We start from the raw sequence: 17,375 nt of genomic DNA on the forward strand, positions 1-17,375 counted from the left end.
CTGACCTCAAGTGACCCCCGCCTCGGCCTCCCAAAGTGCTTGGATTACAGGCGTGAGCCACCGCACCGGGCTTAAATTTAATTTTTATTATTTTTTTTAAGAGACAGAGTCTCGCTATGTTGCCCAGGCTGGAGTGCAGTGGCTATTCCCAAGAACGGTTCCGCTATTGATCAGCACTGGAGTTATGACCTGTTTGGTTTCAGACCTGGACTTGTTCACCCCTCCTTAGGGAACCTGCTGGCCCCCGTCTCTGGGAGGTCACCATATTGATGCCCAACTTAGTGTGGACACCATATCAGCATAGGGCACGACAGACCAGAACTCCTGAGCTCAAGCGATCCTCCCGTCTCAGCCTCCAGAGTAGCTGGGACAACAGTCTCAGCCTCCGCGTTGGGCTTTTTTTTTTTTTTTAAATAGGGAGAATAGTTTAATGAACTCCGTGTGCTCATAACCCCAGCCCCCAGCTTCAACAATTGTCTTTTCCTTTCATTTTTATCTTTCTTTTGCCAGTCTTGTTTTCAACGAAGGTAAATTCATCTCAGTTACTTTTTATTTTTATTTTGTGGGCTTTTAACATAAAAATACAGATGCTCCCGTCAGAGTAAGGCATCGCAACCTTCGGTTCTTCCGCAGCACCGGGAGTCGAGGGGGAGGCATGGAGCGCGGGAAAAGGAATCGAGCGAGGGAAAGGGATGGAGCGTGCGGCGCCCCCACCACCTCGGAGCCAGCGGAGGGCGGAGGGCGGCGCAGAAGCCGCTGGTTGGGGTGGCGAGGGAGGGGAGACCCGGGAGCCGAGGGTAGGTTCCCTGCCGGTGTTGGGGTGCCACGGCGCGCGGGGCTAGAGCGCCGTGTCAGGCGCGAGGTCCTGCAGCGCCCCCTCGCGGGAATAGAACTCGTCGATCACGGCCTGCGGAATGCGCTTCAGCATCTCCTTGGGGAAGATGCGCAGCAGCTTCCAGCCCAGGTCCAGCGACTCGAACACCGAGCGGTTCTCGTAGGGGCCTAGGGACAGAGCGGGAGGGAGTGTTAGGAATGTGTGTGGGGCGGAAGGAGGGTGAAGAGGTTACTGGCTCCACACCAGCGACGCGCCTTACCCTGATTGATGAAGTTCTTCTCAAACTTCTGCAGAAATTCCAGGTAGAGCAGGTCCTCAGAGGTGAGCGCCTCCTCCCCAACTACTGCCTTCATGGCCTGCACGTCCTTCCCGATGGCATAGCAGGCGTACTGGGGGAGGGGCAAGGCGTCGGTGGCCGCTGCGGGCTTACCACGGGAGTCCAGTAGCCCCCAGCCTGGCCACACTGGGACCCCGTTCGGAAAGGAATTTTGCCAGGAGAAAAGCTTGTCCTTCAGATGGGGCTCAGGCCTTCAGCTTCGGAAACTAGAGGACCTACCAGCCCCCGGACCCTCTCCTCCTTACCAGCTGGTTGGAGACATCTCCATGGTCCTTTCTTGTCATGCCTTCCCCAATGGCTGACTTCATCAGCCGCGACAGGGAAGGGAGCACGTTGATGGGGGGGTAGATCTGAGGGAGAAGAAAAAGGGAGTGGTGGACAGCAGGACTCAAGCTTTGCTCCCCCTGTCCCCAAATTGTTCTCAGGAGAAGCTCCTCACTTATCCTACATTCCGAGGGGTCAACAGCCACACCCACCCTCTCTTATCTCCCACAAATTCTAGGGCTTGGGCATCAGCTGTCTTATATGTGGCCCTAGACAGAACAGTGGAGGGGGAAGATGACATGGCATTAGTTAATAAAAGGCTCAGTATTTCAAAACTTTTGATAATGTGGACAAAAACCACTTTGAAGCTTAATGGTTAATAGCTGAAAAAAAAAAAAAAAAAAAAACCTGCCGAGCAAAGAGAAAAACGTCATAGAGGTCGCCTTTAACCTACACACAGGACGGATGTGTGTCAGTTAGCCGTTGTTTTCTGCCCACCGAAGCAAATAACTGGAAAGGGAAGGCAAATAGTATTGACTATCTGCCAGATGCTTTCTATATGCCAACTTATTTTTATCCTCCACAATGCGTCTGGGTGATATATTTGATTATTCCCATTTTATGGATGAGGAAACCTAGGATCCAAGAGATGAAATTATCTTCTCAAGATCCCAGAGCCAGGTAAACCAGATTCTGCTCAGGCCTGTCTTCTGTCTGTGAACCATGCAGTCTTCCCTGTGGCTGTCTCCTGTTTGGGGTTCGCTTTGGCTGGCCCCTCCTAATTCATGCCTGGGGGCAGTGAAACATCTGTTCCTCAGTGTTTCTCTGGGCTGAGAGCAGGAAGTGGGCAGGGACAGGGCAGTACCTGTCTGTTGTGAAGCTGTCTGTCCACGTAGATCTGTCCCTCTGTGATGAAGCCCGTCAAGTCTGGGATAGGGTGGGTGATATCTACAAGAAAACACACTGGCCTCAGTGTGGGTGGGGGCCCAGGTCTCCAACCACTCAGGGCCACCTGGGGTCTGTTTCCTTCATGGGAATGATAGGGATGTGGGGGGGGCATGGATGGTGGAGGAAAGGGCAGTGTCTATCTCGATGGAGGAAAAGCGCTGCTGCACATCTGTGCAAAGCAACGTGGGCCCTTTAAGTATCTGGTTGGAAAAGGGAGGACATGGGAGCTCTGGAGGGTAGTGGGCTGTGAGGAGGCTACCGTCGTTGGGCATGGTGAGGATGGGGATCTGTGTGATGGATCCTCCCCGACCCTCCACGCGGCCTGCCCGCTCGTAGATGGTGGCCAGGTCTGTGTACATATATCCAGGAAACCCTCGGCGCCCAGGCACCTCTTCTCTAGCAGCAGAGACCTGCAATATCCATGGGCACTGGGGTAAGAAAGGGGATGAGAGGCTGAAGCTAGGAAGGGTGGGTGGGAGGTTCAGTGACCCTGTGAGAAATGGAGTGGGGGGCAGGGGAGGAATGGCCAGGCTGAGACCAAGCCCTGGAACTCATGGGAGTGGGGCAGGCTTGGGTGGACCAGCTCCCCTCTATTTGCAGGGTGACCCTCTGGGGTGTCAGGCTTAGGGAGGGGTAGGGAGGAATCTGACACCCCTTGCTAGCCAGCTTACCTCCCGCAAGGCCTCTGCATAGGAACTCATGTCCGTCAGTATGACCAGCACATGCTTCTCACACTGGTAGGCAAGGAATTCAGCAGTGGTCAGCGCCAGGCGCGGGGTGATGATCCGCTCGATCCTGGAGGTGTAGCCAGGTGTTAGAGAGCCTGGAGGCCTGGGCTAATGCACCACATAGCCTGGAGGCTGAGCGCAAGGTGAACTGGGAAGCTGGTGTTGTGCATAGTGGCAGAGGAATGGATAAGATGAGCCCTTGCCCCCATCCCCTAGGCCAGGGCCATGGTTCCTGGGAGTAGGCAGACTCCAACACACACCTCGCCTACTGTCCAAGGTAGGAAAGGGGACAGGGGCTGAGGCCAGGAGGCAAGTTGGGTGGGAAAAGCCAGGCAGGGCCAGGAGTGCCTGATGAAGATGAGAGTGGCTTTTGTCCCCTGTGGACTGAAGGGGAAGGACTCTGGCATATCACACTGTAGATGAGTTGGGGGCACCTGCTTTAGCTCTGTCTTATCCTAGGGCACCCACACTTGGGTCAGCTGGAGCACCCTCACTCCATGTCCTCTGGATGGTTTCGTCCCTCTCACTGCTCCTCTCACTTTCCCTTTCACTGCTCAAAGCACACCTAATGTGCTCGTCCCTATGCTTGCCAGCCCTATGAACCCTTCCCACGTGGAGTGCTCCTGAATACCGTACCTCAGCTTCAGACACTCTCAGTTCCCAGCTCTGGAGCTGTGGCTCTTCCCCTTGGGGGATGTCACCAAAACCTCCAGAATTCTATTATCTGCTTTCTGGAGTACCCTCCAGAAATACCCAGGATAGTTTATTAGAATTGTTTTCATCCACCTGACCCCCAGATTTAAACTCCCATTTTCTACACTTTTATAATAGCAGTTTTTCTAAATAAATGTTTAGGGAAATGATCTTCTTGGGGTGACTTTGTGGACGTGACACAGAGATGAGGAGCCCTGAGTTGGAATGGTGGCTGGACATGGGTTGTGGGAAGAGCAGAGGGCACAGGCAGCAGACAGAGTCATGTTCTGGCTCCCTCTGCCTGTGAGTTTTCCTCGCCATTCCCAGGCCTCAGTTTCCCTATCTACACAATGAGGGTTGTTCTCCCAGCTCTGGTGTATGGCTGTAGTTCTGGGATGCCCTGGAGCCCTGGTACTGTAGGTCTTGGAAGGGGACGGGGTCTGCCCACCTGAGGGCAGTTTGGGCATCAGGGAAAGCTCACGTGGGGTCATTGGCCAAGTTCAGGAAGAGGCAGACGTTCCCCATGGTTCCATTCTGCTCAAAGTCAGACTTGAAGAATCTGGCTGTCTCCATGTTCACCTGGATACACAGCAGGGTGGGCTGGAGGTAGGGCCCTGTGGCCTGAGGGCAAGGCTTGGCCCCTCCCAGGTGTCCTCAGGAAAGCCTGTGGACTGACCAGCTACCAGTCGCTGGGGGTGAAGGCACCAAGGCCATGGGGTGACCCAGGGGCTGGAAAGGGCAGGCACTGGGTTTGCTGCCCCAGTCCTCATAGGGCCTTGTCAGATCCCCCTGGAGAGGCTGAGACTTCTTTAAGTCCAGCTCTGCTCAGTGCCATCCCTGCCCCTCCTGTCGCCAGCTGCTGCTCTGCCCACCTCCCTGGCCTCCCAGGCCTCCCGTTCCTGAAGCTATCTTTTTTCCCCCAATCCCCTGGCTTCCCCTCCTTCAGGCCACCCAGGGCCCATCCTACCACTGTGATTGCCTTTGGGACACCCTGAGGGACACATGGCCCTGGTCACTGCTCCCATCCTCACCCCTCCTGGCTGGCCGGGACACTGATGGCTTCCCCATCAGATCAGGTCATGCCAGGGGCTGAGGGAGACAGGCTGCCTGCTCACAGCCTCCAGAACTTGCCAGTCTACTAAGTCTCCTCACCCCCATGGCTGCAAAGACGATGGCGAAGTTGTCGTCATGGTAATCCAGCACAGCCTTGGACTTCTTCACCAGCCCTGCCTGGCGGCAGATCTGAGCGGCAATCTAGGGCAGAGTGGATTGGGCAGGAGGACGTCAGAGTCAGAGCTGACCCCTGCCCCACTGAGCACCACTGGCTCATGGCCTTTGGTGGGAGGGATCCAAGCCCAGAGAGGTGAGGGGGCTGCCCCAGGTGCTACAGTCTTTCTTGGGGTGGGGGGTGGGAGTTATTGTGGGCTGCTAGTGGGCTGGGGGTGCCTGACACGAGAGGCAGGACAGAGTAACAGTCCCAAAGAGCAACTGCCTCTTTATGGGTCTGGGTACCTTGGCATAGGGCAGCTCCATACCCCTCCACAGCCTGCTGGGGGAGCTATTTGGACACAGAGTTGCCCTGGGCCTGTAGTCTGTGGGCCTCCAAGACACCATGTCCAGAGCTGGGAAGGAAGGGTCACAGTAGGGTGGGGGCACTTATGCCCTCTGATCACTCAGGCCATTTTGAGTGATCATGCCTGGGTGGCTGGAGGAGCATCTAGAGACCTTGTCACACCAGCTGCTCTGAGAGGAAGCGGCTGTTCACTGTTGGTGGTTGAGAGAAGCAGGAGCGGGTGAGTAAAGATGAGTGCAGGGACGGTGGTAGGGGCTGTGAGCTCCCCCAAGCAGGACTTTCTACTCTGGGAGCTCCCCATGGGCTCCCTCGTTTGGGGCAGCCTGAAGATTGGACCTGGAGGAAATCTTGTGCAGTCCTGAGTCCCTGAGCTGCCCAGGGACAGCTGCCAGTCTCGATGCTGGCGACCCCAGCCCTGCCAACCCCTGCCTGCTTGTCACAGGAGCTGTCCTCACTGGTCCAGCAGCCCCAGCCTCTGCTCTGTCCCTCCCCCAGCCATGCCTGCTGGCCCTGCAGGCCTCACCTCATTGTGGGGGAGCCCGGCTGCTGAGAAGATGGGGATCTTCTGGCCACGGGCAATGCTGTTCATGACGTCAATAGGAGAAATGCCCGTCTGAATCATCTCCTCGGGGTAGATGCGGGAGTGCGGGTTGATGGGCTGGCCTGGGAGAGGGCGATCACAGAGCCATGCTCAGGGGTTCAAACCCTTCCCTGCTCTCCTCGACACTGACCCCAGACTCCAGAGCAGCACTGTTTGACAGAACTTTCTGCGATGATAGAAACGTGCTCTGGCCGTGCTGCCTGATGTAGCCCTAGATACAAATGGCTATTGAGCACATGACGTGTGACTCTGAAATGGGACTTTCTTTCTGTTTGAATTAGTTTAAATTTAAATAGCCACAGGCCCAGTGCTACCTTGGACAGAGCTGCCCTTGTGCTTTGGAAGTGGCAGGCAGGTGGAAACTCAGGCTGAGGCTTCGGGGCCCAAGAGGGCAGAGCCCTCATCACCACCTCCAGATACTAGTGCAGGGTTCAGAGGGCCTGCGGGTGACTCAGCCTCCTGTCTGAGCAGATGAGTCTTCTGTGCTCTGCCACTGACTTTCTGTGTGGCCTAGGGCAAGCCACAGGCTCCCACAGGCCTCCCAGTGTGTCCTCAGTAAACAGATGGGATAGGGTTTGAGGCCTGGGGAAGGTGCCCGCTTGAATGGACGAGAGCCGGCAGAGCACCGCAGCCCATTCTCAGGATTGTGGACAGGAAGCCAAAGGCAGGGGCATGATGGCCTTGGGGCAGGCGTGGAACACTGCCCAATGATGATGGCATTTTACAGGGGATGGACATGGAGTGCTGACGACAGTGTTGGGGTTCAGTGGAAGATTTGGGGATAGAGAGGCCTTTGCTGCTCTCCCATCACATCCGCTCTGCTTGTGAGTCTGGGCAGAACTTCCAAGAGTGGGGAAGGTGTTAGGGCTGGGTCCCGAAGCCATCCAGAACCTCCAGTCACTCACCATTGATATCCAGAAAGTCCTCCGCCATGACCACTGGCCCCTTGTCAATGGGCTTGCCGGAGCCATTGAAAACCCGACCTGAGGGTGGACGAGGAGTGTTGCAGGGTGCTCAGGCTAGCCCTGTGTCCCTCACTACTGTCTACCCTGCACACCACCACCAGCTCCCACCCACTCCCCACAGGAGTGCCCTGTGTCCCCCTCCCCGGCAGCCCACAGGTAACCCAGAGAGCCAGCTACAAGGACTGTCCTGTGAGAGTCTTCCTTCCTCTCCTGGAAACCTTTACAGGCAAGGCCTTGGCCCAGGACCATGACTCTAATGGGGGATTCCAGGACTAGAGAGAGGAGAGGGCCAGGCCAGGTCTTGGGAGAGAATTAGGGGATATTCAAGGCTTAGCAGTCCCTTTCAGCCTGGCTCCAAATAGGTGGCTACCTACTGTGTCTCTAGTTTATTGAACCCACCTTCCTCATTTATTGAACACCTGTATGTCAGACCCTGAGCTGGGGTCAGGAATCAGAGAGAAGACATACCCCAGACTTCAAAGAGCCCACCAGGGAGACAGGCAGGAAGTAAACAGGAAGTGACAGTGTAGAGTGCTGAGGGCTTGGTCAGAGAAGCTGGGCTGGGAAGGCAGAGGAGCACCCCCACCCCTGCCCCTCCCTGTCCCTCACCCAGCATGTCCTCTGACACCGGAGTTCGTAGGATGTCCCCTGTAAATTCGCAAGTGGTCTTCCTGGCATCGATCCCTGATGTCCCTTCAAACACCTGTGGGAACAAGAGGGAGTTTCTCCACTAAGGGGCCTGCTGGAGGGAATGGGGCTACCCATTCTGGGCACGTTTTGTGCTCTCAGGGAAATAGACCATTTCCTGCCTTCAGAGTTTGTAGATAGTGTGCGAACTTTATGGGTTAATTCACTGATTTAACTAGCCAATGTCCCATTGACCCCACTCACCTGAACAATCGCCTTGGTGCCAGCCACCTCAAGCACCTGCCCGCTCCTCTGAGTCCCATCTGGGAGGGTGAAGTGGACGATCTCCGCATACTGGGCAAACTGGCAGGAGGGGAGAGCAGCCACGTGACAGTGAGACTGGAGGCAAAGTCCCTTCTCCTCCTCCGGCCCTCCCTGACCCAGTCCCAAACTGTTCTCTCCCCTCTAGTGTCCAGACACTTGTGGAAATGAACTCAAGGGGCTGGGAAGTGAAAGTCTGAATTCTGTTTGGGAGGCAGTTGCACCCACTTCAGAGTTGCAAGACCAGGTTACAACTGAAACTCTGAAGCTTAGTAGCTGCCTGACCTTGTGGAAGTTACTTTACGATTTCAGTAACTCATTAAATACGTAAGTCATAAGTAATGAGGTTTAGTTTCCTCGTCTTTAAAATGTGGATAATAATAACACCTACTTCCCACGGCTGCTGCAGGGAGGAAATGAGATAACATATGCAGATCCATTAGCATGGTGCCTGGCACTTTGTAAAACCTCAATAAAGATGTAATAATGACTGGGCTGCCTCGGGATCCTGGACAGCATATCTGTTTCTGCCCCTGTGGACTAGGGGTAAACACACTGGCAAAGTGCTTCCCTCTGCTCAGGCGTCCTTCGATACCAGTGGCATGGGACTAGAATTGACTCACGCAGTCCTTCCAGGGATCAAGGATTTTAAAAATCAGGCTAATATCCAGAATATATACAGAACTCAGGCTGGGTGTGGTGGCTCATGCCTGTAATCCCAGCAATTTGGGAGGCCGAGGCGGGCGGATCACTTGAGGTCAGGAGTTTGAGACCAGCCTGGGCAACATGGTGAAACCCCGTTTCTACTGAAAATGCTATATATATATATATATATATAGCCAGGCATGGTGGTGCACACCTGTAGTCCCAGTTACTCGGAAGGATGAGGCAGGAGAATCACTGAACCCAGGAGGCAGAGGTTGCAGTGAGCCGACATCGCACCACTGCACTCCAGCCTGGATGATAGAGTGAGACTCCATCCAAAAAAAAAAAAAAAAAGAAGAAGAACTTTTAAACCATAATAATCAAAAGGATTTGATCAAAGGATTTGAAAAAACATTTCTACAAAGACGACATACAAATGGCCAATAGCCACAAGATAAGATACTCAACATCAATAGTTATTAGGGAAACGAAAATCAAAACCACAATGAGATAGATGCCACTTCACACACACTAGGATGGCTATAATAAAAAAGATAGGCCAGGCAAGGTGGTTCATGCCTGTAATCCCAGCACTTTGGGAGGCTGAGGCGTGTGGATCACATGAGGAGTTTGAGATCAGCCTGGGGAACATGGTGAAACCCTGTCTCTACAAAAACACAAAAATTAGCCAGGCATGGTGGCGGGCACCTGCTTGGGAGGCTGAGGCAGGAGAATCCTTTGAGCCGGGAAGGCAGAGGTTGCAGTGAGCCAAGATCATGCAACTGTACTCCAGCCTGGCCAACAGAGAAAGACTCTGTCTCAAAAAAAATAAAATAAAATAATAATAACAAGTGTTGAGGATGTGAAGAAACTTGAATGCTCATACAGTGCTGGGAGGAATAGAAAATAGTGCAGCCACTTTGGAAAGCAGTCTGGCAATATTCATAATAGCCAAAAGTGAAAATAACTCAATGTCCATCAACTGATGAATGGATAAACAAAATATGATGTATTCATACAATAGAATATCGTTCAGCATTAAAAAGGAAGGGACTGCCCTGGAACCCGTGGGGGCAGGCAGCCGAGTCAGGGGGCGGCCCTGGAATGGGGCTATGGCAGTACATGGGGACCCGGCTATGGTGGCTGTGGGGCTAATGAAAAACTTCTCAAGTTCCTTGGGAAGCAAAGGAGGATTTCATAAGAACAAAATGGATGGAGAGGAGAAAACCTATGGTGGCTATGAAGGCCCTGATGCCATGTATGTCAAATTGATATCATCCAATGGTCATGAATGTATTGTAAAAAGAGAACAGGCATCAACACCAGGCACAATAAAAACTATGTTGAATGGCCCAGATGAGTTTGCTGAGAACAAAACCAATGAGTTCAATTTTAGAGAGATTCCTTCACATGTGCTATTAAAAGTATGCTTGTATTTTGCAAACAAGTTTCACTACAGTAACAGCTCCACCAAGATTCCCGAATTCCCAATAGCACCCGAAATTGTGTTAGAACTGCTGCTGGCTGCCAGCTTCCTAGATTGTGAAAAAAAAATTATAATAAACTGTTAACTCTTTTCAGTAGTTAATACCCATAATTCAGTTAGTAACTTTTTCCATATATAGTGTGTTGCCTGTATGCAGTTGAATTATATGAAGTTCATTGCAAAGCAGATTTGTTTTTTTGCCTAGCAGAGTTGAAATTTGTTTCCTACATCAACAAATTAAGGACATTTTCACGAATTGAGAAATAAACAAATATGCCAATTCATTAAAAAAAAGAAGCACTGATAGATGCCGCAACATGAATGAACCTTGAAAATATTATGCTAAGTGAAAAAAGTCAGGCACAGCAGGCCACATATTACACAGTTCTATTAATAGAAAATGTCCAGAATAGGCAATTCCATAAAGACAGAAAGTAGATTAGTTGGTGCTCAGGGGCTGGGAGAGGGAGGACTGGAGTGAGGACTAATGGGCGTGGGGTTTCTTTTTGAGGTGATGACAATGTTTTGGAATTTGATTATGATGATGTTTGCATAACTCTGTGAATATACTAAAAGCCACTGAATTAACAGTATGTGAGTTATATTTCAATTTTTATAACACATCAGGGTCCCAGATACTCAGGTAGCTGAGAAAGGAAGATCACTTGAGCCCAGGAGGTCGAACTTGCAATGAGCCATGATCATGCCACTGCATGCCACTGCGTGATCATGTCCCACGTCAGCCTGGGTGACAGAGTGAAACCCTATCTCAGAAAACCAAACCAAACCAAACCAAAAACCAAACCAACAAACCATCAGGCTGTTCCTCCAGGACCACAGGCAGCACATGGGCAGGTAGAGCTTTGCCCCAGGGAATCCCTGAGCTCTGCTGTCTGTGCACGCTCTGGGAGCCACCAAGTCCCAGTCTTTACCCACAGCTAGAGGAGGTCACAGACTTGGCCTGGGAAGCTGGGCTAGCAGAGCACACCATCCCCATTGACACTCATCGTCAGCTGTCATCAGCACCAAGAGATCTAAGCCCCATACCTGCACCTTCTTCCCGGAAAAAGTCCTGGAGCAAACGCATTGCATCCCCTAGGCTCCCTCACCTCACTTCCCAAGTCGCTGATTTACCAGGGAGTAAGCCATAATCATAATCCAACTAAAATTAATGGGGCCAGGCACAGTGGCTCACGCCTGTAATCCCAGCACTTTGGGAGGCTGAGGTGAGAGGATCACTTGAACCTAGGAGGTTGAGATCAGCCTGGGCAACACAGCGAGACCCATCTCTATGAAAAACCAAACCAAACCAAACAAAAACCCAAAACAAACAAACAAACAAAATATTGATGGTAAAAAGACAACACTTTCCTCCCAAATTCCTAATATTCTGGGAAATTAAAGCACTCTTCTGAATTACTCCTTGTCATTAGAGGCAATCAAAACTGAAATAACAGATTATCTGGAAAAGAATGAGGAGGTCATCATTTTGTGCCATTACCTATGAAAGATATAAAGCTGTGCCATATTCTCTGACCATAAAAGTAAGTTAGAAATCAATAACAACAGCAAAAAAATAGTTAGAAATACCTCTTACATTTGGAAAGAAAAGCATTCTAGGTATAGAAGCATTTATAATCAGAACTAGAAAACATTTAGCTCCCGTAATAGTGAAAAGCTGTATGTCAATATATGTGTGATGCATTCAAAGCTTTAAATGATTATATTAGATAAGAAAAATGTTGAAGAAGCTAAAAGTCTGCAATGTGAGAAGTCAGAAAAAAGAACAGCATTAAAACCCCAAAGAAAGTAGAGGAAATAAGAGGAGAAATTATTCAAACAGAAAACAAACATAGAATAGAGAAGACCAACAAAGCCAATTGGTTTTTTGAAAAGCTGAATAAAGTAGACAAATTGCTGGCAATGCAGATTAAGAAATAAGAAAGGCATGAATAAATAATTGTTGGAATAAAGTCACAACTAGATAAACTGATAATATTAAAAAGATAACGAAAGGAACTATGAACAATTTTATGCAACACGTTTGAGAAATTAGATGACATGAATAAATATAACTCAAACCAGAACCAACTGAAAATGATATTGAAAGCCAGAATAATCCTGAAATCTTTAAGATATTAAATAGCAATCCCAGATAGTTTTACCAGTGAGTTCTAACAGTCAAGGAATAAATAATTTGAAACTTAAGCTCTTCAAAGCCAGGAAGAGAAGGTACTGTATTTAACTCATTTTATGAGGCAATTATAGCCTTGATACCAAAATAAAATAATTATGGGAAACTTGTAGGCAATCTCACTTGTGAACATGGATGCACAAATCCTAACAAAATATTAACCCAATCTAGCAATGTATAAAAAAGACCAAGTTATAAGCCAAAAAAGTAAAGAAAAGAAATGAAGATAAACATATACACATAAACAGAAATTTTAAAAGATCAAGTTGGGATTATTTTAGGGATGTAAGGCTAGTCTAATAGGAGAAAATCTATTCATGTAATTCACATTATTAACAAATTAAAAGATTAAAAACTATCAACATCTAAAAACATTTTGAAAAAAGTCAAAAAAAAAAAAAAAAACCCATCCATGATTAAAACCAAAACAAAAAAGAACAAAAGTACTCTTTGAAAACAGGAAATAAAAGGGAAATTTCTTAACTCCAAAAAGAATATCCTCAAAAAACCCTACATAGGCTGGGTGTAGTGGCTCACGCCTTTAACCCCAGCATTTTAGGAGGCTGAGGTGGGCAGATTGCTTGAGGTCAGGAGTTTGAGACCAGCCTGGCCAACGTGGTGAAACCCCATCTCTACTAAAAATACAAAATTAGCCAGGTGTGGTAGTGGGTGCCTGTAATCCCAGCTACTGGGGAAGCTGAGGCAGGAGAATCACTTGAACCCAGGAGGCAGAGGTTGCAGTGAGCTGAGATTGCACCACTGCACTGGGTGACAGAGAGGGACCCTGTCTCGACAAAAAACAAACAAACAAACCCTACAGAAAATATGATATTCAATGATACGATGCATAAAGCATTCTGTTTAAAATTAGGAGCAAAGCAAGAATCCCTGCTATTCTCATTCTATTCAGCCTTGTACTGGAGGAACTAGCTAAGCTAATAAAATAAAATGAATAACAATTAGAAGGAAACAACTACCAAATAGAAAGCCCACAATTCCCAAATACATTAAAGATAGAGCCAAAAGGAAAACTATAGATCAATATTTCTTATTAATATAGATGCAGAAATAAATTATTAGTCTAATCAAGCAGTGCATTAAATAAACATGTATGACCAAGTAGGATTTAATCCAAGAATGCAAGACTAGAGCAATCAACTTTAGGGAATTTGTCAACATTTGATAACAAAATTCATAATAATAGAGAGTTCGTCAACATAGATTAAAAAAGAATCCTATAAGATTATGTAAATAGAAGCCAAAAGGCTTCTGATAAAATTCAGCATCTGTTTTTTGTGTGGTTTTTGTTTTTTTTTTTTTTTTTGAGACAGAGTCTTACTCTGTCCCCCAGGCTGGAATGCAATGGCGAGATCTCGGCTCACTGCAACCTCCGCCTCCCAGGTTCAAGCAATTCTCCTTCTTCAGCCTCTCAAGTAGCTGGGATTACAGGTGTGCGCCATCACGCCCGGCTGATTTTTTGTATTTTTAGTAGAGACGGGGTTTCACCATGTTGGCCAGGCTGGTCTCCAACTCCTGACCTCAGGTGATCTGCCCACCTTGGTCTCCCAAAGTGCTGGGATTACAGGCGTGAGCTACTGTGCCTGGCCAAGCATCTGTTTCTAATACAATTCTATATAAAACAGGAATGGAAGGTAACTACTTGAACACTAAACTATTAACCAAAACCAACATCAACATCCTTGTACATGGTGAAACCCCGTCTCTACTAAAAATACAAAAAATTAGCCGGGCGCGGTGGCGGGAGCCTGTAGTCCCAGCTACTCGGGAGGCTGAGGCAGGAGAATGGCGTGAACCTGGGAGGCGGAGCTTGCAGTGAGCCGAGATTGCGCCACTGCAATCCGGCCTGGGCTAAAGAGCGGGACTCCGTCTCAAAAAAAAAAAACAAAACAAAAAACAAAAAAAACAAAACAAAAAAAACATCCTTGTACATGGTAAAATGCTAACGTTACTTTCATTTCCAATGAAAATCAGTAACAGAGATGCCTATATTATAATTGTTACCTAACATTGTTTTGGAAGTTTTTGTTTATACAGTAAGACCAGAAAAAGAAAAAAGAAAATTAAACATAAACAGAGAATGTTCTATTTATTTTTATTTATCTTTTTTTTTTTAAGACAGAGTTTCACTCGTTGCCCAGGCTGGAGTGCAATGGTGCGATCTCGGCTCACTGCAACCTCTGCCTCCTGTGTTCAAGCGATTCTCCTACCTCAGCCTCCCAAGTATCTGGGATTACAGGCATGTGCCACCACACCCAGCTAATGTTTTGAATTTTTAGTAGAGACGGGGTTTCTCCATGTTGGTCAGGCTGGTCTCGAACTCCTGACCTGCCTGCCTCGGCGTCCTGAAGTGCTGGGATTACAGGCATGAGCCACCGCGCCTGGCCGAGTGTTCTATTTTTTTAAAGGTGGTGGTTGAAGGTGACTGTATTCTTCAAAAATGTCAAAGAAAGGCTGTGGGAAGTCAAAGAAGGGCTGTGGGAAAATGTTCCAGATTATAGGAAGGTAGACAGACATGACAAACGCAATACCTGACCCTAGACTGGATCCTATACTGGAGTGAAAAAAAATTGCTACATTCCAATTTATCAGCTTACCCGATATCAGGTAAATTGATAAATTGGAATGTGGATGGTAGATTAAAGTATTGTATCAGTATAAATTTCAGAAGTTGATAGCTCTACTGTAGTTATATAAAAGAATATCTTAATTCTTAGGAAATATACACTGAAGTACTTGAGCTTAGCGTACCCTCAAAAGATTCAGGAAGGCCGGGCGCAGTGGATCATGCCTGTAATCCCTGCACTTTGGGAGGCCGAGGCGGGCAGATCACCTGAGGTCAGAAGTTCGAGACCAGCCTGGTCAAAATGGTGAAACCCTGTCTCTACTAAAAATACAAAAATTAGCCAGGCGTGGTAGAGGGCGCCTGTAATCTCAGCTTCTCGGGAGGCTGAGGCAGAAGAATCGCTTGAACCGGGGAGGTGGAGGTTGCAGTGAGCCAAGATTGTGCCACTGCACTCCAGCCTGGGCAACAAGAGTGAAACTCCGTCTCAAAAAAAAAAAAAAAAAAAAAAAAATCAGGAAAAAATTATGCACACACAGTCACACATGGAGAGCAAATGATAGAGCAAATGAGATAATATATTAACCGTTGGTGACATGGATGTTCCTACTACTATTTTTATCTTTGCAAATTTTTATAAAATTGAAATTGTTTCAAAATAAAAAGTAAAGTAAAAGTATACTGACGGAAAAAGAGACATAATTCCCTTTATTTGCAGATTATATTATACATTTAGAAAAACTCAAGAGGTTCTGGTTTAGAAAGAAGGTTTTAGAATGAATAAGATAATTTGGCTGTTTATAAGATAAATATTTAAAAATCATTCCCCCCCTCCTTTTTTTTCTATTTTAGTAGTAACCAGTTAGAAGAGGCAACGGAGAAAACCATCCCATCTGCAATAGGGCCAAAACTCATAAAATAGCTAGAAATAAATATAACAAGAAAGGTACAAAAAAATATATTATGGAATAACATAAAACAAGTCCTAAACAATGAAGAGCATTATTGTCTTAATGTTCTTAGTTACTAGCATAAAAACATTAATCCTTTTAAAAAGTATATAAATTTGATCCAACCCTAATGGATTATTGTTTATTTTAAAATTTAATAAAATTATTTTAAAGTTCACATAAATGTCTGAGAATAGCCAAAGTAGTTATGAAAAAGATCAGAGATAGAGGACTTGCCTTTTCAGATATTAAAACTTGTTATAAAGCTGCTGAAGTCAAGCAGTAAATTGATATGAGGTAGACAAATGGATCAGCAGGAAAGAAAAAAAGTCCAGAAGGAGATCCCAGATTTTATAGGACTATTATAGAACAAATGTTGTATATTAATTAATTCTCAGAGGGGAAATAATATATAGAACATAAGAGGATATCTAGTTAGAAGATAACCACATCATAAACCCAAATACATTCCAGGCATGTAAAAAAATTTAAATATAAAGTAAAAACAATTTTTAAAAAATACTGGAAGAGCTTTTCTTCTTTCCTATCTTTCTGAATAATCCAATTAAAAGACAGATGAGCAATGTCTTTAAGCAAGACAAGAAATTCAGAAGGTATAAACAAAAAATATTTGATCATATGAGTATTTCAAACTTCTGTATGGCAGAGACACAATAGATGAAATCTTTGTTTCATTTATTGTTGCAAAAGATAGCCTGTGAGCAATAAACAAGGAGCTCCCGTATGCACAACTTGCTTGGTAGGAAGATTTCACGGAGAAGGAAGCAAAATCAAAATGGTAAACATATGGACAGACACTCAACTTTCCTAGTTATCAGAGAAATGTAAATAAAAGCGAGACAGTACTAGTTTTCATTTATTAGATAGGTAAAACTACAGAGAGAACATATTCAGGGCCAGCAAGGATGTGGGGAAGTGGGTCCTCTCATACCTGGTTGGTGGAAATGTGAATTACCACAACCCTTCTGGGCAAGCCATCTTGCCCCAAATTGTCAATATCTAATTTGGAATAAAAAAGTACTTGAACCAGCAATTCCACTTCTGGGAATCTATCCTATAACCACAAAAGCGTCCGTTTAAAAGGGATACAATATTGTACTATTTGTAATGGCAAAACCTGAGAACATACGAATGTCTATCAATAATGGGACTCTTGAGTAAGTTACAGTACATCCATACTATCGCCTGCTATGCCAGTATCCAAAAGAATGCGTAAAATGTGTATCCGCTGACACTGTCAGTGGATCCACTGTCAGTCCCTTGAGAGCCAAGGGACTGACCCCGAGGTCAGCCTCTAACATATTTGCCTGTGTTTGAGCGTATACAGCAGGGTCTTTCGGGGCTGAGAATAAAGCGGTTAGGGGCAGATAGTTAACTTTACGTGTCTTTTCTCTTTTTCACTAAGTTACAAGGAGCATGTATTATTTTTGCAATTAAAATATAATACATTTTTAGGACATGTTACAGCACAGTGCCGGTGATTATCATCATCATTACTATCGTTATATCATCTACTGGCCACAAACTAGTGACCTTAAGGGCTTGGGGGTTGGGGCGGAGGGTCCAATTCCCCAGCAAGGTGTGACCAAGTAGGGACCACTCCGCC

The 17,375-nt window shown here is 47.0% G+C and overlaps 2 protein-coding genes across 2 annotated transcripts in view; one reads left to right on the forward strand and one right to left on the reverse strand.

The window, feature by feature from the left end:
• Nucleotides 1–532: 532 nt before the first annotated feature.
• ATP6V1B1 (ATPase H+ transporting V1 subunit B1) overlaps nt 533–17,375 on the reverse strand; it is a 29,675-nt gene continuing 12,832 nt past the window's right edge. The window contains exons 3-14 of the mRNA XM_003830953.6: nt 7,836–7,934; nt 7,554–7,647; nt 6,885–6,962; nt 5,902–6,041; nt 4,958–5,059; nt 4,287–4,384; nt 3,056–3,179; nt 2,644–2,794; nt 2,302–2,384; nt 1,418–1,522; nt 1,095–1,224; nt 533–1,002 (exon numbers count right to left, since the gene is read on the reverse strand). Coding sequence (XP_003831001.1) covers nt 839–1,002; nt 1,095–1,224; nt 1,418–1,522; nt 2,302–2,384; nt 2,644–2,794; nt 3,056–3,179; nt 4,287–4,384; nt 4,958–5,059; nt 5,902–6,041; nt 6,885–6,962; nt 7,554–7,647; nt 7,836–7,934 — 1,368 coding nt within the window. The 3' untranslated portion in view covers nt 533–838. The remainder of the gene's footprint in view (nt 1,003–1,094; nt 1,225–1,417; nt 1,523–2,301; nt 2,385–2,643; nt 2,795–3,055; nt 3,180–4,286; nt 4,385–4,957; nt 5,060–5,901; nt 6,042–6,884; nt 6,963–7,553; nt 7,648–7,835; nt 7,935–17,375) is intronic.
• LOC103783725 (elongin-C-like) lies at nt 8,814–15,677 on the forward strand. Its single transcript, XM_063594855.1, has one exon. It carries the CDS (start codon nt 9,527–9,529, stop codon nt 10,106–10,108), a length of 582 nt encoding a protein of 193 aa, XP_063450925.1. The 5' UTR covers nt 8,814–9,526; the 3' UTR covers nt 10,109–15,677.

This window comes from Pan paniscus, chromosome 12, assembly GCF_029289425.2.
Source record: "Pan paniscus chromosome 12, NHGRI_mPanPan1-v2.0_pri, whole genome shotgun sequence".
Taxonomy (NCBI): domain Eukaryota; kingdom Metazoa; phylum Chordata; class Mammalia; order Primates; family Hominidae; genus Pan; species Pan paniscus.

Coding starts and splice junctions, on each gene's coding strand:
- LOC103783725 (XM_063594855.1), top strand. CDS start 9,527: ATGGATAAACAAAATATGATGTATTCATACAATAGAATATCGTTCAGC.